The sequence below is a fragment of the Equus quagga genome, chromosome 14 (genome assembly GCF_021613505.1).
Source record: "Equus quagga isolate Etosha38 chromosome 14, UCLA_HA_Equagga_1.0, whole genome shotgun sequence".
Lineage (NCBI taxonomy): Eukaryota > Metazoa > Chordata > Mammalia > Perissodactyla > Equidae > Equus > Equus quagga.
In genome coordinates, this window is record NC_060280.1 from 29,597,122 (window position 1) to 29,618,965 (window position 21,844).

Genomic DNA, 21,844 nt, shown 5'->3' on the forward strand with positions numbered 1-21,844 from the left:
AGGACTGAAGTGTACTGGGCAGGGCATTTCCTCTAATCCTGCCAAAAACGCTGTGAGACGGCCCTCTTCTCCCACTTCCAGAGAAGGAAGCTGAGGCTCAGAGAGGCTAAACAAGCTGGCCAAGGTCACACAGCTACAATAAGGCAAAACAAACATTTGAATCCAAACTCCTCTGGCCTAGAGGGTTTCAAGCAGGGACATGACATGGTCCATCCAACACAGGACCAGGCAGCCTCTGCCCCGGGGCATTCGTGCCCGAATCGGGCAGATAAGAGGGGGACATAAATGATGCAGGAGAGTAACCAGCCCTGTGGCCCAGGGAAAGGGCTGAGGGAACTGACCTAGTAGGGGGTTACGGAGGGATAGACAGTGGGCATGGGCCACAGGAGCTGGGCAGGGAGACCAGCAGGCTGAGGGAACCCTGGGCAATCCAGGAGGTAGGAGGTGCTCAAGGCAGGGTTGGCCATGCCGAGGCTGGCCTCCTCCCACCGCAGCACCTCCAGAGAGAGGTGCGTGCCATCACCATGAGGGGGGCCTTGCCCAATATCTGCTGCTGGGAATATTGCCCTTCCCAGCCTCGGGCTGTGGGTGTGTTAGTGCCTGAGTCTGGTCGGTTTTCCAGAAACATCTTGACTCCTTTGTGACACTGCCCCCACCCCGCCCACCGTGGCACCTGAACACAGTTCCAGGGTGAGTTCCCCTTTCGCTCTGTTCTACTCAGCTGGTGCTCACGGTGGGGCTTCTCACTCCCGCTGGGCAAGTCTGCCCACTTGTGGCTTCTGTTACCTTCTCTCCACTCATGTCTCCCAGATGCCCACAGGCTGGGCTGCACCCCACAGCCTCTCGTGGGCTCTCCTGGAGCCCACAGCCTCCTAGGAATCTCCCCTTGGCTGCCCCACTGCCACCCCAAACTCACCACATCTAAGGCTGACCTCACCACACCATACGATCCTGGCCCTCGATGGTGGGACACCTAGACAGAAAACTGGGCCTCTCCCAACTCCATTCCCCTGCCTCCAGGACCCCTGGCCTCCTGCACTCCTCACAGCTGGTTTTTCACTAAGCCCTGTTGATCCCCGCTCCCTACGGTGGTATATCTGCTCATTCCTCTCCATCCCTACTCCCCACTGGGCCCCATTATCACTCTCTCCCCTGGACCCCACTCCTGCCTTCTCCCTGGTCTCTGTCTGCAGCCTGACTTCTCCACTCTCCCCTCATAGGCATGGAGGTCTCAGGAGGCCAGATTGGACCTTACCACTGGGCTCAGACAGAGCCCAGCCCTTCAGCCTGGCATTCAAGGCTCCTAGCCCCTCCAACCACTGAAGCCTCACCCTCGACCTTGACCCCAGCACTCCAGCCTTTCTAGACTATTTGCTCCCTGAGCGTTCTCTGCTCTTTCATACTTTTGCCCTTCTCTCTGATGTTCCTTCCTCTAGGAAGCCTTCCAGAACCTTCCGATCTAGACTAGGGCCTCTCCACTGTGTTTCTATAGTCTTGAAACTTCTTGTATCACAGAGTGAGCACCTGTTATTGTGAGTCTGTGTTAGATGTTTGCCCCACCACACACACACACTCACATACACAGTCACACACAAATGGGAGCTCCCCGAGGGCAGGGACTGGGGCTAATTGCCTCTGGGGCCCCAGCAGCCTGCCTCGAAGAGCTGTCAGTGTGTGGAACTAATCTTCGTTCTCATTCCCAAACCAGCAGAGACCAGCTCTGACCCGCTGTGGTGACCCTGGGCAAGTCACAGCCTCTCTGGCCCTGTTTCCTCACGCCTCAAAGGGTTAACCAGCCCTGGCTTCCTGTCCAGTGGGCTCCCCAGGCCCAGTGTTGCTGTGGGATTGCAGACAGGGAAGCCTACAGGCAGGTGAGGAGGGTCCATGAAGTGGGCCAGACACGCTCCCCCAAAGAGCCTTCAACATGGCAAATGGCCACGTGCAGGCCAGCGTCCCGGACCAGCTGAGTGTTATCATATGGGAACGCAGGCCTAGTGTTGCTGGATCTGCTAATCTGTCAAGAAAAAACAAAAATCTGGAGTTTTATGTGATAGTTCCCAATTTTTAAATAGTAGCAGCTAACTTAAAAACTCTCGGCGAGCCAGCATTGTGCAGGCCCCCAAAAATGTCTAGGAGTCAGATGTGCCCCCACACAGGACTACCATGCAGTGCACAACTCCAGGGGGCGCCATTCACCTCATGGTGCACAGCCCATGCAGCTGCGCATGGTGTCTTGGGCCAGGGCCTCTCAGCCATAACCTCTACCTCATATTCCATCTCTGCCTTATACTCTGTCCTTTGATGGCCTCGGCAAAGTGTGTGTGGTAGCAGGTGTGAAGGGAAGGCCTTCCCTTCTCTTGTACAGGGAAATTATTAGGAGAAAAAAAAAAAACCCAAGAAGGCCTTGGAACGTACAGGCCTTTTTGGCCTGTGGTGGGTGAGGAGGGTGGGGTGGGGGGCGGGGGGGACAAGAGAGCAGAGGGAGGCATCCAGAGGGATCTGAGCCACTTCAGGGATCAGGAGGAAGGGAGAGAGCAATGCTGGGGCTGAGTCTCCCACAGGAGGGAAAACAAGTTATTCTGAGGCCTGGTGGTCAGACCTCAAATAGACTCCCTCCCTGGCGAGGTGGGATGGAAAGCTGACAAAACTGACTCTTGTGAGGCATCTTGTGGTGGACAAAGGACATCGTCCTGTGTGATTCATGCAAGCTTGAGAAGAGAGTCTTATTATTCCTCTTTTGCAGAGGCTCAGAGGTCCAATTGCTGGCCCAAGGCCACACCAGGTCTAAGTGATCCTACATCTTGCTCTCTCTGCTGAGGCACAGGCCAGAACATTCTGAAGAGAAAGTGTCGTTGCCTTGCCCCTCCTTGGTCCAGGCACTCCTCTTCTGCCCTCAGGACACGAGAACTCTCCCAGGCCCTCTCGGGCGTTTCTCAGCACATCCCTCCTGAAAGTTCAAATCTGGACCTTGGTTATGAGTCCTGAACTCTCACCACACTCATGTCCTCTGGACTGGGGGCCACATGTCCTTCTCGCTGCATTTCTCTTTCCAGCCTTGCCTGCCCCGACTTGGCGCTCTCTGAGGCCATCAGAGGAGGGTGTTGACTGAACAATGAACTGACTGACTGGTTAGCTAAAGAATCAGCTGGTGGAATGCTAGACTGTCCCCATATAACCACCTTTGACAATTCACAGGCGGCCAGGCCAGAATAAGAAATGGCTACGTGGGGATTATTTTTCATTTGTTCTAAGGCCATCAATGCAGCCGCCATCTTGTGGCTGCTGTTGGGGGCTCAGGAGTCAGACAGATCTGGGTTCCAGCCCATGCTTTGCCATTTACCAGCTCCTGGACCCTAGATAAGTCATCTCTCCTCTCTGTGCCTCAGTTTCCTCATCTGTCAGGGTCACAGCACCTACCTCAAAAGGTTGCTAGGAGGACCAGTGAGTGTGCCCAGCCCAGCACGTAGTGTTGTTGGGTCTATAGTAGCCCCTAGGACAAACTCCTCCATCTGGGCCACTTCCTGTAGTGGGGGAGGGTGACCCAGAGCTGGGTGTCCCAGCCCCCTGACCTCCCCAGCCCTCTGGGGTTGAGCTTTCTCCAGATTCTCAGGTTCTAGGTGTGGCAATGCTCCTTCCTGTCACAAAGTAAGTATGGAGGCAGGTGGGGTGTTTGTGGAAGGACAGACAGCTGACAGAAAGACTGGCAGGCTGATGGGGAAGGAAACACCGTTCATTGCACTCGGGCTACGCATTGTGTCGTGCTGCCTCCCCACACATTACTGACACAGCCTGTTGATAAGACGAAGTGTATTGTCTACCACGAGACGGGACAACACCTCTTCTCAAAGCTCTGGCAGTGTCTCAGAGCAGGGAGAAAAGGTCAATATTTGTTGAGAATTGAGAGTGTGTTTTGAGGCCGGCCGTTCAGTGAGGAGAGTGGGTGGGTGAGAGAGGCTGGACTAGGATTGGGTGAGAATCATGACCCCACAGTCCAGATTTGTTGGTGGAAACAGCAAGGGGGAGGATTTGGGGGTGCAGAGAGTCAAAGAATCGAGGGCGCACCCTCTGTCGATGGTTCCCCCTGAAGAGTCGATCCATCTTTCAGGAAGTTCCCATAAGAACAATCAAGCCATTGGCTTGGGCTGGTTAGTCTGGGAAGAGTAAAAAGAAAAAAGCCTAACGAAGACAGTGGAATTGCAGAGTCAAGCGAATGTAGACGGTAAGGTGTGGTTTGGGGCTTTTAGCGTCCGGGCCGCCCGTGGGGTGGAGGTTCTGGTCCTCTGCGCTGGAAAGCAGGGATTTCCGTCCTGCCATTGCCGATGAGGACACAGCAGGCTACTGGTCTAAGGCCACGCAGAGGACTGCAGCTGGGGGCGCTCAGACCGGGGCAAGTGCCGCCAAAGCTAGTGAGTGTGCACGGAGGGAAGGGATCCAGGCCCTCAGGTCTGTGGTTGGCTGAGGCTTGGATGACAGGGCGAGAGAGAACCCAGAGTCGGAAGGATGGTGCTGTCAGAGGGAGAAGTGACCTTGGAGGAGCCAGGTGTGCGTGGAAGGGGCTGGGTTCAGCTGGGCCTTGTAGCCTCGGAGGTACTTGAAGGTTCTTCAGGAAAGGGGAGGGCAGTGGTCCTCAGTGGGGCCAACTGGGAGCCAGGCCTGGGCCAGGCACCCTACATGCCTTTCTTCCTTGAGGTAGCTGCTGTATCCTCACCTTACAGATGAGGAAACAGGCTCAGAAAGACGGAGGGGCATGTCTAGGCTCACACAGCAGATGTAGGGAGCCAGGGTTCAGACCCGGCTCTGAGGACTTTGAAACCTACACTCAGCCCCACAGCTGTCTGGGATTTGCTGTTTGCAGCTGGGAGGTGGCTGGAGGAGGCAGGAACCTTTCCAGCAAATAACAGGCAGAGAAAGGCGGCCCTCGCTGTCAGGCTGCTCTCTGAAACCTTGGCCTTCATCACCCTGGATGCAGCTGGTGTGGGGAAGGCCGACTCCTGTCCGTGGAGGGGTAGCTAGAGGCATACCCTCTGCCTCTCAGGCCTCCAGCGTCTCTGACTGAACTGGTAAACAAGGTCTCTAGCTGGGCGGACTTTCAGGGTGACTGGCCCACTTGCTGAGCAGCTGCAGGGCACGTGGCCAACCAACAGCCACAACAGACAGGTCTCCTGAAAGACAGCCAGACCAACGACTTACCAGCTGCTGGACATGAGAGCATCTGTGTGAATCACTAGCCACGTAACCCACTGACGGGCACACAGACCCCTTGCCTGCCAGCTCTGGAGCTGTGGGCTCCCAGCCCTTGGAACCATCTGGTCTACCTGGGGCCCTAAAACTTGGTTGACCACCTGGGAGAGAAAGGGGCTAAGAGGCTGGGATTTTTTCCTGGGGCCTGGCTCCCTGCCCCTCCTCTCACTCCCACAGGCCACCCAAGCCCCAGTCTACTCCCACAGCGGCCCCCTCTGCTGTCAGGACCAGAAGGATGGGAAGGGCCTCAGAGGCATCCTGTGAGGAGGGCACACAGCCCTGGACTCAGGACCCTGCTTCTAGGGGGAGTGCTATCACCAATCAGGGAGTCAGACTGTTTGCTGCCAGCCCCTCAGCAGAGGCCTCAGCCCACAGGAAGGGCTCAGGGAACTGACAAGCTGCCTGACCAGCCCCAGTCAGTGACCCACTCACCACCCAATGCACTGACAGCTGCTCTCAGAGCCCTGGGGCATGGGGCCAGGGCTTCCCTCCTCCACACGAGGCTGAGGCTGACGACTGAGCCATGGGAAGGTAGGAGGTTCTGAGCTGATCCACCGACTTTCTGTCCCCCTCTCTCACCCATCCTCTGGGTTTCTTTCAGAGTTGGGGCTCCAAGTCAGTGACTTCTGCCCTTCTAGCCTCAGCTCCAGCCCCATCACCTGGCTGGCCTGTCCCCTAGGTGGGTGGGCACTGTTGCCCTTCAGGTGACCTGGGTAGGTTTGGTTGGGCCAAGACAGAGAAGAGCATTGTGGTTCTTCCCCTCATCAAACCTGTGCAAGGAGCACGAAGTGATGCTGAGGTTAACGCCCAGGCTTGAAGTCCTGCACCCATGTCAACCAGTCCACTGGTCACCTCTGACCCTCAGTGTCTTCATCTGAAGCACAGGGATGATAAAATAAGTGCCAAATAAAGCACCAAAGGCATGGAGTTGTGGAGAGGTCATGGGCATGTAGAGGATGCGCAGAAAGGCTCACCTGCATAGACAGCATGTAGCCCGGCATCTATGCTACAGTATGTGACCCGTCTCTGCTGGTGAGGGGACCTGGGGCTCAGACTGTGTCCCGTCAATCTCCTCTGGGTGAGCTCCTTCCCCTCCTCTTCTCCCTCAAAGTGAGTCCGGCCCACGGCCCTTTACTAGCCCAACCCCTTGCTAGGTCAACCTCTCCTCCATCAGGTGTCGCTTTGGTTTCCATATCTCCTTGTTTCCTCTGAATGTTTATGCCCCCAAAAGGGACTCCTCGCCAGCCACACACACACTTGCATTTCCTCAGTCAAATTCCTCAAGCTATTTGAGTAGACATTTCCACAAAGAAGATAGACAAATGGCCAATCAGCACACGAAAAGATGCTCAGCATCATTAGTTATTGGGGAAACCCAAGTCAAAACCACGTGAGATATCACTTCACAGTCACTCTATGGCTATAACCAAAAAGACAGACAATAGGAAGTATTAGCAAGAATGGGGAGAAATTGGAACCATCATACACTGCTGGTGGGAGTATAAAGTGGTGTAGCTGCTTTGGAAAACAGTTTGGCAGTTCCCCAAAAAGTTAAACATGGAGTTACCATATGACCCAGTTCCACTCCTGGCTGTCTACCCAAGAGAACTGAGAATGTATGTCTACATGAAACTTTGCATATGAATGTTCATAATGTCCATTAACAGAAGAATGGATCAACAGAATGTGAGATATATATATATGTATGTCCATCCATACAGTGGAATGCTATGCAGTCATAGAAAGCAGTGAAGTACTGAGACGTGCTACCACATGAATGAACCTTCAAAACATTATGCTAAGTGAGAGAAGCCAGACACAAAAGGCCAAATTTGATTTGTATGAATTTATGTGAAATATCCAGAACAAGCAAACCCAGAGAGCCAGCAAACAGATTAGTGGTTGCCAGGAGCTGGCGGAGGGAAGAGTGGGGAGTGACTGCCAATGGGTATAGGATTTCCAACTGGGGTGATGAAAGTGTTCTGGAATTAGATAGCGGTGATGGTGTGTAACTTTTTGAATATACTAAAAACCCCTGAATTGTATACTTAAAAAGAGTGGATTTTATGGTATGTGCATTGTATCTCAACTGAAAAAAATCCCTCAGGCTCCCAGTTACCCTGTGTGAGGAGCACAAAACCTTCACTGTGGAGGCTCCAGGCCTCTTCAGCACCTCCCAGAGTTTGCCTTCCAGGTCTGGAGATGGAGGGCGAGTCCCCACCCCCCTCCCTGGGTCAGAAGTGTCCTCAGGTCAGTTTTTAGCCTCCAGAAGGATCTTGTTGAATGGGGGGAAACTCCTGCCAGGTTGAGAGGCACACGAAACAATGGAGAAGGCTTCCGCAGGAAGCGGGGCCCCAGGAGGGGAGGAAGGCCAAGGAGATGCAGGTGGTTTCTAACTATGCAGAGGGGTGGAGACTCCCAAGGCTGGACTTCCAGGCTCCTCGCTGAGATTTGGTGTCAGGAGACCCTGGGAGATGCCTCTGAAGGGCCTCAGCTTTTCTCTGACTGCAGTGAGTGGCAGAGTGACATGGTTCCCGTGGTCACCATAGGAGAAAACCGGCAAGCGTAACTGGGGCCAAGGGTTCAGGTTCTGCCACAGCTCTGCCTCCTGAGTCATTGCCCAGCTTGGGACCTCAGTTTATCAGTGCAGGGAGTTAAATGGATGAACTCTGAGGGCCCTTTCTGTACTGACCAGCAACACAGCTTGATGGTGTGATTTGGGGCTTGGGCTGGTCGGCTCTGTGATTACACGCAGGGTGATGCCGTTTGGGGTGTTGGTAACTACCCCCGGGAAAAGCTTTTATGCCTGATATAGATCAAGCCTTGACCCTACACCTGGCCCCAGACCTCTGATCCTAGCCTAAGCCAGACAGACCCAGACTCAGCCTCCGGGAGCACAGATGTCTCACATGGGCCCAGGACTAAGGCTGTGCACCTTACCGCTGGGTCCACTGCTCAGAGTGTGTGACGGGTCAGCAGCTTCTGCCTAGGAGGAAGGAACAGAATGAAGGTGTGAAATAGGTGGTCCCCGTTAGGATCTGGCCAGCGCGGGCACATGGAGCCCACACCCTCTTAGGAAGGACCCTTCTGCCGCCTGGGACTCAGGAAGGCTGAAGGTGCCTTGACTCAGATTCCCTCCAACCCCTGAAATACCCTAGGCTACCTGGGTCAGGACCATTCTCTGGGATTCCATCTCCACTCTCACTCCCTGGCTGGCTGTCCCACAGGGCCGGTGAGTGAGGAGCCCCAGATGCCAGACAAGGACATCAAGGCCATGATGGGCACAGAAGACACACCTGGAGGCAAAGCCAGCCCAGACCCTCAGGACTCGCGGCCAAGTGTGTTCCACAGCATCAAGGTACCTCTGGGGTCTGGTAGAGGCAAGGCCATCTGAGTCCAGCAGAGCAGGATCTGCCACTTACTGGCTGTGTAACACCAAGCAAGTTGCTGCCTTTCTCTGAGCCTCAGTTTCCTCATCTGTAGAATGGGTGGCTCTGAGTGTCAAAGGACTTAGCTTGGTTTCTGGCACATGGAAGATGCCCAGCACATGTTCTCTCCTTCCAGAGAGGATAAAGGGGCTGCCCTATGGGCAGTGGGAGACCAGTCTCCTTGCCTCCTGTTTCCATAGAAGGAAAGAGAAGGATCCCAGTGACCCTGCACCTGTATGAACACCAGGAGTTCTGGTTCTACCACGGGCAGCCCTAAACATCCCAGCACCCACTGGGTGCCAGGTCCTGGGCCAGGTGCTGTTCCCGCATGATCTTTTTTAATTCTACCAGTAACCCTGGGAGGTGGGGATGGGGACGTCATCCTTGTTGTCCAGATGAGCAAACGGAGACTCAGAAGAACAGAGTGAATGTTATTAAGCTCTGGCATAAACACTCTTTTTTAATTCTTTGAAGCAAGTTTTCCTTCTCTTAGGAAGTCTGCCCGTTTTTTAGGAGGAAGACTACAGGCGGGCGGGGATGTGTGGTTGGGAGGCCCAGTGGGGTGGCGTGGGCAGCCCGGAGATTCAGTCTGTGCAGGTGGTCTCCCAGAGAGCTCTAGGGGAAGACAAGGTTGGGGCTGGGAGGGAGAAGGATTTGGAATAGCTTCCTGGAGAAAGGGGAGGACGGTGGAACCGGGAGGGAGGTCCAGTCTAGCCCAGGGAAGCTCTGAGGGTCAGAGGGGCTCCTGCCATTTTCAGCCCCATGAAGACCCTGCTCTTAGTCATGTGGCTCTTGGGTAGCCCCCAGGCCCCAGAGTGTGCCCAAGACAGCTTTTCTAGCTTTTAGGCCTGTGGGAGAAGCCATGGGCTACTCTCATAACCTTCTCCCTCCCTCTGTCCCTCTCTCCTCTCCTTCCTCCCCTCTCTCTCCTCCTGTGCATCTGTCTCCTCTGACTCTGTTTCTCCATCTCTATTCCTTGCTCTTCTCGTGGCCTCACGCTCCCTCTCTTTCCCCAACTCCTCTCTGGCTCCCCGCCTGTCTCCCCATCCCTCTGCCCACTGCCGTCCCCACGGCCCCTCCGACAGGTCTTCGTCCTGTGCCACAGCCTGCTGCAGCTGGCGCAGCTCATGATCTCCGGCTACCTCAAGGGTTCCATCTCCACAGTGGAGAAACGCTTCGGCCTCTCCAGTCAGACCTCTGGGCTGCTGGCCGCCTTCAACGAGGTACGGGCCCTGGGCGCCGTCACGGTGGGGGAACGTCGAGAGAGCCTCACACCCACCTCTGCCCATCCTCCTCTCTCACTACCCTTCCCCTCCCAGTGCCCTCAGGCAACCCCCATCGCAGCTCTGCAGGTGGTGTCCTGGCCAGAAGCTGACCAGCCCTGTGTTAGGACAAGGTCCAGAGGAGACCTCTCCCTCCCTGTGCTGTCAGAGCGCCAGGGACTCCTGCCCTCGGGGCCACCCTGTTGAGGGTGGTGGGGTATTTTAGATATGGCCAGATCCCCACAGCCACCCACTCTCCCACTGGTTCCTTTACTTTTTCGGGCACCTGGCCGTGGGCTGTCCCAGGACGGAATCAGAGGGAGTCACTTCAACAGCAGTGAGGGAGGTTCACACTAGATCAGAGGCGGAAAGCTCAGACCTTGGGGCGGCGGGGGAGGGAGCGATACCACGGCATGTCGTCCTCAGAGCTGCCCAGCCATCCTCAGGCCTCTGCCCCGGGTCCAGCAGCCAAGCAGTGAGGAGCGGACAAGCCGCTTTGGGCGGATCTGGGGATCAGAGTCCAGCTATGCCCGGCCCCTCCCCCACCAGATGTTTTCACCAGCCAAGAAGGCCACTGTCTAGAGAGCAGAGACCACCCTCCCCCACCCCCAGCAGATTTCTGTGAAGTTCGCTCCACCTTGGGTGATGTGTCACGTTGCTCCCAACCCAAGGCTTGCCAGCTACACAGAGTCCCCAGATGTTCCTCAGACCCCACCTCCAGAGCCCAGAGGTGGGAACGCAATGTCATTACCTAGCTCTGGGACCTAGCAAGTCACTCCCCATCTTCAGGCCTCGGTGCCCATCTATGAAATGGAGAGTGGCTGTTCTTCCTAGGGTCAGTCCTCCCACCGCCCCTCTGCTGGTCCTGCCCCACTCCACCAGCAGGGAGTCTGGGGCTCAGGGGTGAGGACTTGACTGGTCACCAGCCAGTAGGCACTGGAAAGGGGTGCACAGCCCAGCTTCTGACAGCAGAGCCTGCCCCTTCTCTGCAAGCCTTCAGGTCTCCTCCGAACCCAGCCCGGGATTTTGATTCTAAGTCTCAAAATTCCAAGCCTTAGTCCTCCGGCTTTAGAGTTTGTTCCTGTCACCCCTGCCATCCCAGAAACATTCATGCACCCCTTCCTTGATAGCCACCCCTCACGTTCTATCATGGGGTCCAACCCATGTTCCAGAATGAAATTGAACTTCTAGCCTTGTCTACTCTGCCTTCATTTCTCTCTCCTAAAGGGGTGGTGGAGCCCTTCCTAGGAGGACCCAGAATCTACATTTATAAGAGGGACCCAGATGATTCTTATTCAGCCAGCTTGTCCGTTATACAGATGGGAACACTGAGAGTGGTGATGGAGACAAGGATGATGCAGGCCACCGGCCCTGGGCTCTGCTCCACTTTAACGGGTCCCCTTGTCCTTTTGCAGGTGGGGAACACAGCCCTGATTGTGTTTGTGAGCTATTTTGGCAGCCGGGTGCATCGGCCCCGACTGATCGGCTGTGGGGCTATCCTTGTAGCCCTGGCGGGCCTGCTCATGGCTCTCCCACACTTCATTTCGGAGCCATACCACTTCGACAACACCAGTCCTGGTAAGAGCAGGAGGGGTTGGGCTGGAGGCAGACATGATCTGCTGCATTACTGGGCACCAGGGCCCATCCCCAGGCTTCTATCAGTCAGGGTGGGCCCAGCTTCCCAGGACACTTGCTGGTCTTCCCCACCCTACCTCCACAGCCTCCCTCAGTCCCAGCCCAGGTGGCCTCTGGCTCCTGGGCAGTAACATAGGGTATCGTCCTGGGGCAGAGGGGTGACGCCCAGAGGGTCGCAGTGAGGGCCTGCTTGTGTGTCACTGCTTTTTTTTGAAGTGGAGGTGAATTTACAACACAGCCTATTTTAGGGCCTAGCATGTGTAGGTCCCCAGGAAATGTTTGTGCAATAATAATAATAGTGTCACACACCACTTACTACACACCAGACACTGTTGTAAGCACTTTATGTACATTGATGCATTTAATCCTCACAAGAAGACGGGACGATGAAGAAAGAAAGAACGAATGAGTGGATGAACAAAAAGAAAATGAAAGGATTCTAGACAGGAATAGTGAAGCCCCTGTTCAGCCCAGTGGGATTTTGTTGGGGCTTACTTGACAGATGGCTGCCTGTCCCTCAGAGAACGATGCAAGCAGCCTGAGCATTCACTTCATTCCTTCCATCTCCCATCCACCCATTTACCCATCTATCTACCCACCCACCCATCTACCTACCCATAAACCTACTCACCCACTCATCTATCTACCTGTATACCCAGCCATCCACCCATATACCTACTCACCCACTCATCTATCCACCTATACACCCACCCACCCACCCATTCACCCACTCATCTACCCACCCATCCACCCATCCATCCATCCATCCATCCATCCATCTGGTGGTCCACCCAACAAACCCTTAGGGCTGCCCACTTTGTGCCAGACTCTCTCCAGGGGACTCAGTCCTTGCCTCCAGAGAGTTCCCAGTCTGGGAGATAGAGACAACAAAAACCCCCCAGTGAGTCAACTGTGTGAGGAGGGAAGCACAGGGGCCTAAGGAGCCCAGGGAAGGAGACCACGCCCTAGCCTGGCATCATAGAAGTCTTCCCATGGGGAGAGGGGTGTCAGAGAGCATCCTCCCTCCCTTCCACTCCCGTCAGCTAATACCCTGGAGCCCCCACTCCATGCCAGGACCAGGGGCGGAAAGATGGAGCAGATAGGACCAGCCCTGAGAAGCTCCCAGGGGAGTACAGGTTGGAGTGAGCATGGGCAACTCTGCCACAGGGTAGGGTAGAGTCCAGCACCTTGGGAGACGGCCAGAGGGAGCTGGTAGAGCCCGGAGTAGGGGAAGGACTCTCAAGGCTGGAGGGAGCTGGAGGAGGTGTCATCTGAGCAGCAGTGTAGGGAGAAGGTGGGCATTTCAGGTGGAGGGAGCTGCATGGCAACGGTGGGGAAGTGGGGAGGTTCAGAGGGTGTGTGAAGGCGAGGTGGTTATCCAGGCTGAGTCAAGAGGCCTGACTGGAATGCTGAAAAACAATGCTTCCTCTCATTTCTGTGTCCAGAACGTTCACTTGAACAGAGGTTTTTCTGTGCAGGGTCACAAACGGTCTTCTCTATCCTCACTATCATACAACACCCTTCTGTCGTAGGCTCCCCGTGAAACCCTGGGCAAAGCCCTTCTCCTGGCTGAGCCTCAGTCTCCACATCTGAGCGATAAGTAGACTAGACTCGGTGCCCTCCAAGCACCCGTCCTGCTCTGACATTTCAGGCTATTTCACTCACTCATTCTCCACCCAGTGTTAAATAATTTACTTATTAATGCTTGTGTGCCAGGCCCTCTGCTATGCACTGGGGACACGAGTGGAAAAGGAAGCCAGAGCATTATAACAACCATCGCCTCTGATGCTGGGCAGGCGCCGTGTGCAGGCCCCACTCACCACTCTTCACGTCCATGACCCTATGAGGCAGGTCTCCTCATTATCCTATTTTACAAGTCAGGAAACTGAGGCTCAGAGAGGGAAGGCCTCCCCAAGGCCCGCAGCTAGGGGAACCAGAACATGCCCGGGTGTTGTAGCTCTAGAACCGCTGCTCTGAACTACTGAACTATTTTGCTTCTGAATTCTGTACTTCTGGAGAACTTCCACCCTAGGGGACTTGTATGAGAGATGAGGAAACCGAGACGCAGAGGGGCTGAGGGCCTCTGTCAAAGCCTCACGGTCTTCAACCCCGGCCACCTCGGTTGAAGGTCCAGGTCCTTGACCTTGGGCCACATGGCTTTTTCCAGAGGGTGGACATGGGTCAGAGCCCTAGCTCCTGGAAAGGGCTGGGCGGGCCGCAGAAAGACGGCCACTTCTCCACCCGCATTTGGGATAATAATAGCGTGAGGGTCTCCTGAAGTTTGTTCACCAAATATTGGTGAGCTACGAGAACGAATGTCTGGCACTATATTAAGAAATTCCCCTTTACTGAGCTCTGCAGCTGCGTCCTGAGCTGACACGGAGCACTCCCCAGAAGGAAGGCCAAGGGCACTATAGCACACCACAGGCCAGGCCCAGCAGTCCTCCCTGGCCCAGTCCTGTCCCTCCCACACTGAACTTAGGCCCCTGGGTTTGCACGTGCAGTGACCTCCCCCTGGAACACGGCTCCCAGCCTCTTTCGGGAAAGTCTTGTTTGTTCTTCTAAACCCAGTTCAAACTCTACCTCCATGGACGGCGCCACCCCACCCAAGAGCCGCCGTGGCCATGACACTTCCACATACCTCTGCCAGAAAGGTGGCATAGGGACCTTTAAGAGCGTGGACTCAAAGCTGGACCTCCTGGGTTCCCGTCCTAGCTCTACCCTTGCTAGCTGCTGCCTGAGCATCAGTTTTCTCATCTGTGAAGTGGGAGTAATAAGAGCTCCCATCCCCTAGGTTTGTTGCAGTGGTGGGGGTGGGGGGACTCCAAATGATTTATACACGCATCACGTAGAACAGTACTTCTCATCTGGTAAGTGCTACATAAGCTTAGCTATGGCCATAATATTTTTTATCCTCTCTCAGCGGACATGCCGCAGGATTCCGAGGCTTCCCTGTGCCTGCCCTCAACCTCTGCCCGGGCCCCAGCCTCCTCCAACAGCAGCTGCTCAAGCCACACGCAGGCCCAGCATCTGGTCACGGTGGGGATCATGTTCACGGCACAGACCGTGCTCGGCGTGGGCGGGGTGCCCATTCAGCCCTTCGGCATCTCCTACATTGATGACTTTGCCCACAACAGCAACTCGCCCCTCTACCTTGGTGAGGACAGGTCCCAGCCCTCGGGCTCTGAGGGAGGGCCAGCCTCAGGTAGGAGGATGAGAGGCCCACGTCGGGGCTGGGCACAAGTCCCTGACCTCTGCCCCATGTGGCCAGTAGAGGTCTGGAGAAGCCCTGGAGGGGAGACGGCCTGCTCTTGCCCTTTGGAGGCTGGGCAGGCACTGACCTGCGGGGGGAAGCCAGGGCGGAGGGGCCTGACCTCGGCTTTGTGTTGCAGGCATCCTGTTTGCAGTGACCATGTTGGGACCAGGCATGGCCTACGGGCTGGGTGGCCTCATGCTACGCCTTTATGTGGACATTAACCGAATGCCAGAAGGTGAGCCTCAAGAGCACACAGTTGTCCCAGGGGCACACAGACTGTACTAACTGACCACTGGTCTCATGGGAGACATGGAGCCAGGGGACCTGGGTTCAAATCCCAGCAATCCCACTGAGCTTAGACATGCCTTTTAACCTTCCAGAGCCTTAACTTTCCCATCTTTGAGATGCACTCTGTCTTGTCCACCTCCCAAAGCTGCAATCTGCGTCCAATGAGATGATGGAGATAAGCTGTAAAGCGCCATCTGATGGGAGCTGTGGTTGTTGTCACTGCCATTATTATGAGCCTTCATCTTGTTCCATCCCTGAGCCCCACCCAGACCCCCTGGTGCGTGCTCAGATACACTGTGGGGCAGACAGGGTCACATACTCTCTTGGCCTGTAGGGAACTCCCATCTTTAGGAGGATCAAGACCCAGGTGAAACAGGGAAGACACTGGCAGGCAGGAGAGAACTTTGGAGCAGGACTCAGTTACCCTGGGCCTCTCTCAGATGGGAAATCTACTGGGTGACCTCTAAGGACCCTTCTAGTGCTGACCACCTCAGAGTCTGGGAACCTGGGCTGAGAGCACCATTTGGGAAACAGCGGTCTCTGATCCAGGTAGTGGTCACGGTAGGCCTGGGAGTAGGACTGAAGCTTGGTCCGAAGGCAGCCAGGAGGGAGGAACGTTGGAGGTCCCAGAGCTCTGGCGCCCTCTGGGGAGTCGGAGGGGATTCCTTTTAGACCAGGTCACTGTGGCATCTCAGCTTTCTGCTTGTCACACCTAGCAGCTCTGAGCCCCCATCTATGCCTTCGGCTTCCTGCTCCTCAGAAGTCCCATCCCTCACCTGGAGATTTTCCAGCCAGCCCTAGAAATCTCAGGTGACACCTGTACAGATAGATGGGCATGCAGATTCTGCTTCTTGATCTCCGGTTTTTGGCCAAGGACAGGTCTGGGCAGCTCTGAACAAGAGTCACAAGGGACAGCCCTGCCCCAAGCATCCTTCCTTCTAGAAAGGTGGGCCCAGGAGCCCAGTGTGAGCTCTGGTTGCAGCTCCACTCTCCCTTGAAGGAAAAGTCCTGGCAGTCAGGGCTTCCCTAAGTTTCCCAGACACACCCAGCTAGGGGAAGGGATGTGTTTGGCTCTGTTGATATCATCCTGGCATATGTGACACCTCCACAGGCAGATGTGGCATCCTTATGGATCGATGTGCCACCACCTTAGTCCTTCTTTCTCTATGGGGAATTTCATGGGGTTGGCAGCTCATGTCCACTGCAGGTGCAGACTGGTATGAGAAGCGGGGGAGTTGGGGAGACACATGCGTGAGCTCTCCCCAGGCTGGCACAGAAGCAAGGTGAATAATAGGTGGGGGAGGGAATCAGTGCAAAAGCCAGCTCCACCCCAGCTTTACAGATACGTTTGCTGAGTGCCAACTGTGTACTCTGGTCCCTGGCCAGAAGGAGCTCAGGATCGAGCCTGGGAACTGGCCCCACCGGCCCCACTCTGGGTTGGTACCATTACGCATCTGAACTGTTACAAAGTGTTTGCAGATGCCCTGGCGACTGAAGGAGGCGGTAGCCCCCTCAGCCTTGGGGTCAACAGGTTTGATGGGAGATGCAGGCCCTCCAGCCAGGAGGTACATCTGGGGTAATCTGGTTCTAATGACACCTGGTGGGGGACCAAAATCACCTAGGGAACTTGTGAAAGGTACGGATTCTTTGGTCACCTTCCCACCCCACCCTGTGGTGGTTCTAAGTTGGTCTTGGGTAAGGTCAGATATTTTCGACAAGCACCTCTGGTGATTTTAATCATCACGCAGGTCTGAGAACCACAAGGGTAGTCCCAACCATCAATTTAATAATAATCAGCACTACCATGATGGTAAATGAAGAAGAGCCAACGCCTAGACAGCAAGTTCCATGTGCCAGCACTATTGTAAGGGTTTTGCGTGGTCTAGTTTCTATGATTCTCACAACAACCCTCTGATGAATGTATACTAATATCTGTATTTTACAGAGGAAGAAGCTGAGGCACAAGGAGGTTAAGTAACTTGCCCAGGGTTAGGTTAGTAGTGGAATTCAGACCCAACAGTTTATTTCTAAAGTCCATGGCCTTGCCCACTACACACAGTTCATTAGTGGTTGAAAAAGCCAAGGCCCGGAAAGGGTTAGAGACTTGCCCAAGGTCACACAGGACATAACTGGCAGAGCCACGAGTGGAGCCCAGGTCTCCTGATTCCTGGCCCAGGCCATGCCATATCTCAGAGGCCAGCCCCAGAGTGGTGGCCAAGAAGTGATGGCCCATCCTGATCCTAACATCCCCATGGTATTCTCTTCCAGGAGGTATCAACTTGACATCGAAGGACCCCCGATGGGTGGGTGCCTGGTGGCTGGGCTTCCTCATCTCGGCTGGAGTCGTGGCCCTGGCTGCCGTCCCCTACTTCTTCTTCCCCAGAGAGATGCCCAAGGAGAAACACGAGCTTCGCTTCCGGCGAAGGGTCTTGGCAGTTTCAGCCTCACCTGTCAGCAAAGTAAGCCCCCTCCAGGTCCTTATCCTAGTCCAGGCTCCAGCCCCCAACACTTGTCCTCCTCTGTGACGTTAACCCTCATCCCTCCGGGGCACTGCACTTCACAGCTTACAGAGCCATTGCCTCCCTCAACATCCCTGCACAGTGAGTATGTCCTGCCCCCTCCACAGCTGAGGGGATCCAGGCCCAGAGGTGGAAGTGACCTACCCAAGATCACAAGGCCAGCAAGGGCCGTGCTGGGACGAGAACCCAAGCCTGCCTGAGCCCATGCTCCTCGCTCTAACCACTACACTACTGCCTCTCTGCTTGTCACTTCAAGTTTTGTGTACACTCTGAACATGCTGTGGCAATGTTGAGAAGTGGGAGGGGGAGGGTGTGCGGAGGGTCTGGGAAGAGCAGAGGAGGGGTTTAAGCTGGACTTTGCAGGATGTTGGGAAGCGCAGAAAGCAGGTGGGGGTGCATTCTAGGTGTGAAAACAGCCTGGGTAAAGGATGTGGTTGTAGGAATGAATCTGGCCTTTTCAGGGACAGTGAGGGGACAAACAAGTACTGAGTGCCTCCCTGGCCAGCCATCGGGACACTGGAGCTCAGTACATCATCTCTACCCTTAAAATAGGCACAGCCTAGTGAGGACAAAGACTCATTGACAAGTAACAACTGGCGAGGTACTCACTGAATCCCCTGCTCGGCTCGTGGGGTAGGTGGTCTTTCCTCAAGGAGGACACTGTGGCCCAGCAGGTGCAGGGAGGTGCCCAAGGTCACAGCTGGCAAGAGAGGGCAAGACCATTTGAGGCACTGGGCAGGAGACATGGTCCTGGGCCAGGGGTCTCCAAGTTTTCCAGGGACCCACAAAAACATGAGGCCTGAAAAACAATAAATTGGCTCTGAAATATAAAAGAAAATGACAAAATAGAAATGTTTTACACAAGTTCAATTTTATGTCAACTTCATTAGTTTTTCTCTAATGCTCATACACATTTTATTACATTATGAAAATTTACGCATTAGATTTTCTCTTCCCAAGTATGGGAGTGTAAAGGAAACATACTCTTGTGTTTCTCTTTTACTCACACACAGTATTTCACACCAGATGTGTGGGATTATTCCCACATTGAACAAGTCCCTGCAATGTGTCCTACAGTTTATCTCCCTTCTGATGCCATCGACACGGTGATAGCATCAGATCCAGAGGGTAAGGGCTCAGTCCTGTGAGACTGCCCCTGCTTCAGACGCCAATCACAAGTAATGGGTCCCCTGGTTACCCATAACTTCTGTCCAACTTGGCTACAAATCCGAGGTCCCCCAAACCACCTCCTTGGATTCCATTATTTGCTAGAAAAGCTCACAGAACTCAGGGAAACATTTACTTATGTTTGCAAGTTAGCAATATAAGAAGGGATTTGATAAAGGATACAGATGAAGAGATACATAGGGCGAGGTCTGGGAGAGTCCCAAGCACAGAAGCTTCTGTCCCCATGCAGTTGGGGTGCGTCATCCTCCTGGCACGTGCATGTGTTCACCAACCTGGAAGCTCCCCAAATCCCATACTATTGGGGTTCTTATGGAAGCTTCCTCACATAGGCGTGATCGATCATTAACTCCATTCCAGTCCCTCTCCCCTCTCTGGAGAATGAGGGATGGGGCTGAAATCTCCAAGCGTCTAATCATGGCTTGGTCTTTCTGGTGACCAGCCCCCATCCAGGAGGCACCCAGAGTCACCTCATTAGAACAAAAGATGTTCCTCTCACCCAGGAAATTCCAAGGGATTTAGGAGCTCAGTGTTAGACGCTCCTCACACTCAGGAAATTACAAGGATCTTATGAGCCCTGTGTCAGGAACCGGCAGGAGACAAATATATACATATATAAATTTCTTATCATTTCACAAGGAGGTAATCGTTGAGAAATCACAGACAATCATAAATTAAGTAAGCTAGTTGTTGCTGAGTAATTCTAATTTCAAAGGGACAATTTATAAAAATCCTGTCGAATATTTTGCGGCAAGAATAATTCTATTTAACGGCAGGTTGGTGTATTTGAATATGTTTGCTATGATGTGAGAAAGGGCCTCCTTCTTAGAGCAAGAGAGTTTGGGCCTCGCAGGAAGGGCTGAAAATGTCTCTGCCTAGAAAAGCTGGGGTTTGAACCCATGTCTGTCTGACCCCAGACCCAGCTGCCTCACAAACCTCACCAGCCTATCTCCCCGCTGGAGCAGAGGAAATGTCCATGGGGGAACCAGAGAAAAATGATGTTGGAACAGCCAGCAGGGGCCAGAATAGGAAAAACTTGCCTGCCAGCCTCAAGAGCAGTGGGTAGCCCAGGAAGAAGGGTAAGAAGGGGGTCCCGGGACTCTATCACCAGGGGCTAGGCAGAGAAAGGACGGCGAGGGACAAGGGGAATGTGGCAGGTATGGCTATGTCCAGGCAGGAGCTAGCACGTTGGCAGTGAGGTGGGGCGTTGGGATGAGTCCAGGAACCAGCCAGGAGGGGAAGCGCGCAGAACTGGGTGCTGCTCTGCTGTGGGATGTCCCAGAGACAGTGAAGGGCTGGGCTGATGCTGGCTCAGAGGCGGGAGGAGGCAGGCGCTGGAGAGGGACCAATTTCAGGGAAAGAAGAAGACAGCTTGGAACCACAGATGGTCCTTCCCGGTTCTGCCTATCTCAGGCCAAAATTTGAATGAGCTGGAATTCCTGGAACTTGGGGAAGAGTTCTTAGAAGTGGGGGTGATCATGGAGGAGGGGGAGAGCAACTCGGTTGCTGGTTATGGGTAATCTCCAAGTCACGTCCTAAATTTGAACAGAGAACAGCCACTTGGGCCTTGGAGTTCAATCAGTGGAAGAAGCCAGGACGAGACTTGTCTATGCTGAGCTCGGTCACATGTCAGCCGTGTGACCTTGAGCAAGTCACATCCCCATTCCATCCTGTTGTGCAAGATGCTGAGGTTAGATTCCTGGAGCAATATGCTGTGTGCCTCAGATTCCGAGAATGCACAGTCCCTTGAGTTGAAGCTGCTGTGATGCAGAGATTCTGATTTTAAGACCTGTGTCTCTGTGATGCCTTGAAACCCTGGCTCCCCGGCTGTGAACCTGTCTGGCTGTCTGGATTCATTCTGTCAGCACACTGGGGATGAGGAGTGGAGAGAGAAGGGGGTGAGAGGTTCTTAAAAAAGAACTGAAGGCTGAGAACATGATGATCTGCTTCCAGCAGCTCTCAGGCAATAAATATTGATGTGGGAGGAACTGTTCCCCGCCTCCTTGAGGCTGCCTTGGCTGGGTCTGCCTGCAGTTATACTGGCTGGCCCATCCCATTGAGGCCACTCACAGGGAGGTTGATGGACCAGGAGGAAGAGCCAATTAGGCAGAAAGTCCAGGTGCCCAGACATGGGATGTGTATCTTCTGCAGGGAGAGGGAACGGGCAGGGGGAGAAAGGAAAGGGAGAGCTATTTCTGAAATCCCTTCCAACACCCCCTCCCAGCTCAGGGGTCCCCTAATACCCTCCTAGAAGTAAATGCAGTTTTTCATGGTATCCAGGAGATGGTGGTATGTAATACAAGGATTGTGTGACCCAGAGAAGGGCTCTGGCCTCAGTCTACCTTATCTGTACAATGGGCAGAAGGTTGGACAAGGTCTGCCAGCTCTTACAGGTTCAGTGATGCTTCTCTACATGGCTCCCCATCTCTGGAGCAGTACACGAGCACTTGCACCGGGGAACACAGGGGTGCATCCCACACCCCCGCCCCAAGGCACTCTCAGATGGTGAAGGAAGGTCAGAGGCAGGCGATGGAGGATGACTGAACGACAGCTCCGGTTTCTCCCATGGCCAGTGCTTAGAATTCTCAGCCTGGTGCAGGTGGGGAGGGGGGCACATTAACAGTCTCCACAGAGAAGATTCGGAGATGCGGATGGGGAGGCCATACCTGGCACAGGAGGGGCAGGAGCTCCGCTTTCCCGCCTTTGGCTCTGCCCTGTATCTGTGACCTCAGAGCTCAGAGGGCCACCCAGACATCCTTGCAGGAGTGAACAGGGCAGGTCTCACCTCTCTTTAGGCCTCAGTCTCCCCATCTACACTCAGCCGATCTCTAAGGTCCTGTCAGGCCCCAGGACTCCTGGCCAATGGCTCTGCAGAGCCCCTGGAGTAGTGATGGTCTCTTAGGGGCTCCCTAACCCGTCATCTGGCCCCAGCTGCCCTTGTGGTGCTGGGACCCCATTTAGCCGGCAACCCCCCGTGCCCTCCAAGCCTTCATGTCCTTCTTGGGGCTGGGCCAGGGCTGGGAAGGCCTC

General features: G+C 54.6%; 1 protein-coding gene across 3 annotated transcripts in view; it reads left to right on the forward strand.

Moving 5' to 3' along the window:
- SLCO2B1 (solute carrier organic anion transporter family member 2B1) overlaps window positions 1-21,844 on the forward strand; it is a 49,849-nt gene that overhangs the window by 4,397 nt on the left and 23,608 nt on the right. The window contains exons 1-7 of one of the 3 annotated variants that reach the window (XM_046685284.1): window positions 4,012-4,219; window positions 8,469-8,599; window positions 9,755-9,892; window positions 11,347-11,509; window positions 14,490-14,723; window positions 14,959-15,057; window positions 17,379-17,569. In XM_046685284.1, coding sequence (XP_046541240.1) covers window positions 8,492-8,599; window positions 9,755-9,892; window positions 11,347-11,509; window positions 14,490-14,723; window positions 14,959-15,057; window positions 17,379-17,569 — 933 coding nt within the window. In that variant the 5' untranslated portion in view covers window positions 4,012-4,219; window positions 8,469-8,491. Of the gene's footprint in view, window positions 1-4,011; window positions 4,220-8,399; window positions 8,600-9,754; window positions 9,893-11,346; window positions 11,510-14,489; window positions 14,724-14,958; window positions 15,058-17,378; window positions 17,570-21,844 lie in introns of those variants that run through there. The other 2 variants (XM_046685282.1, XM_046685283.1) reach the window with 2 other exon arrangements.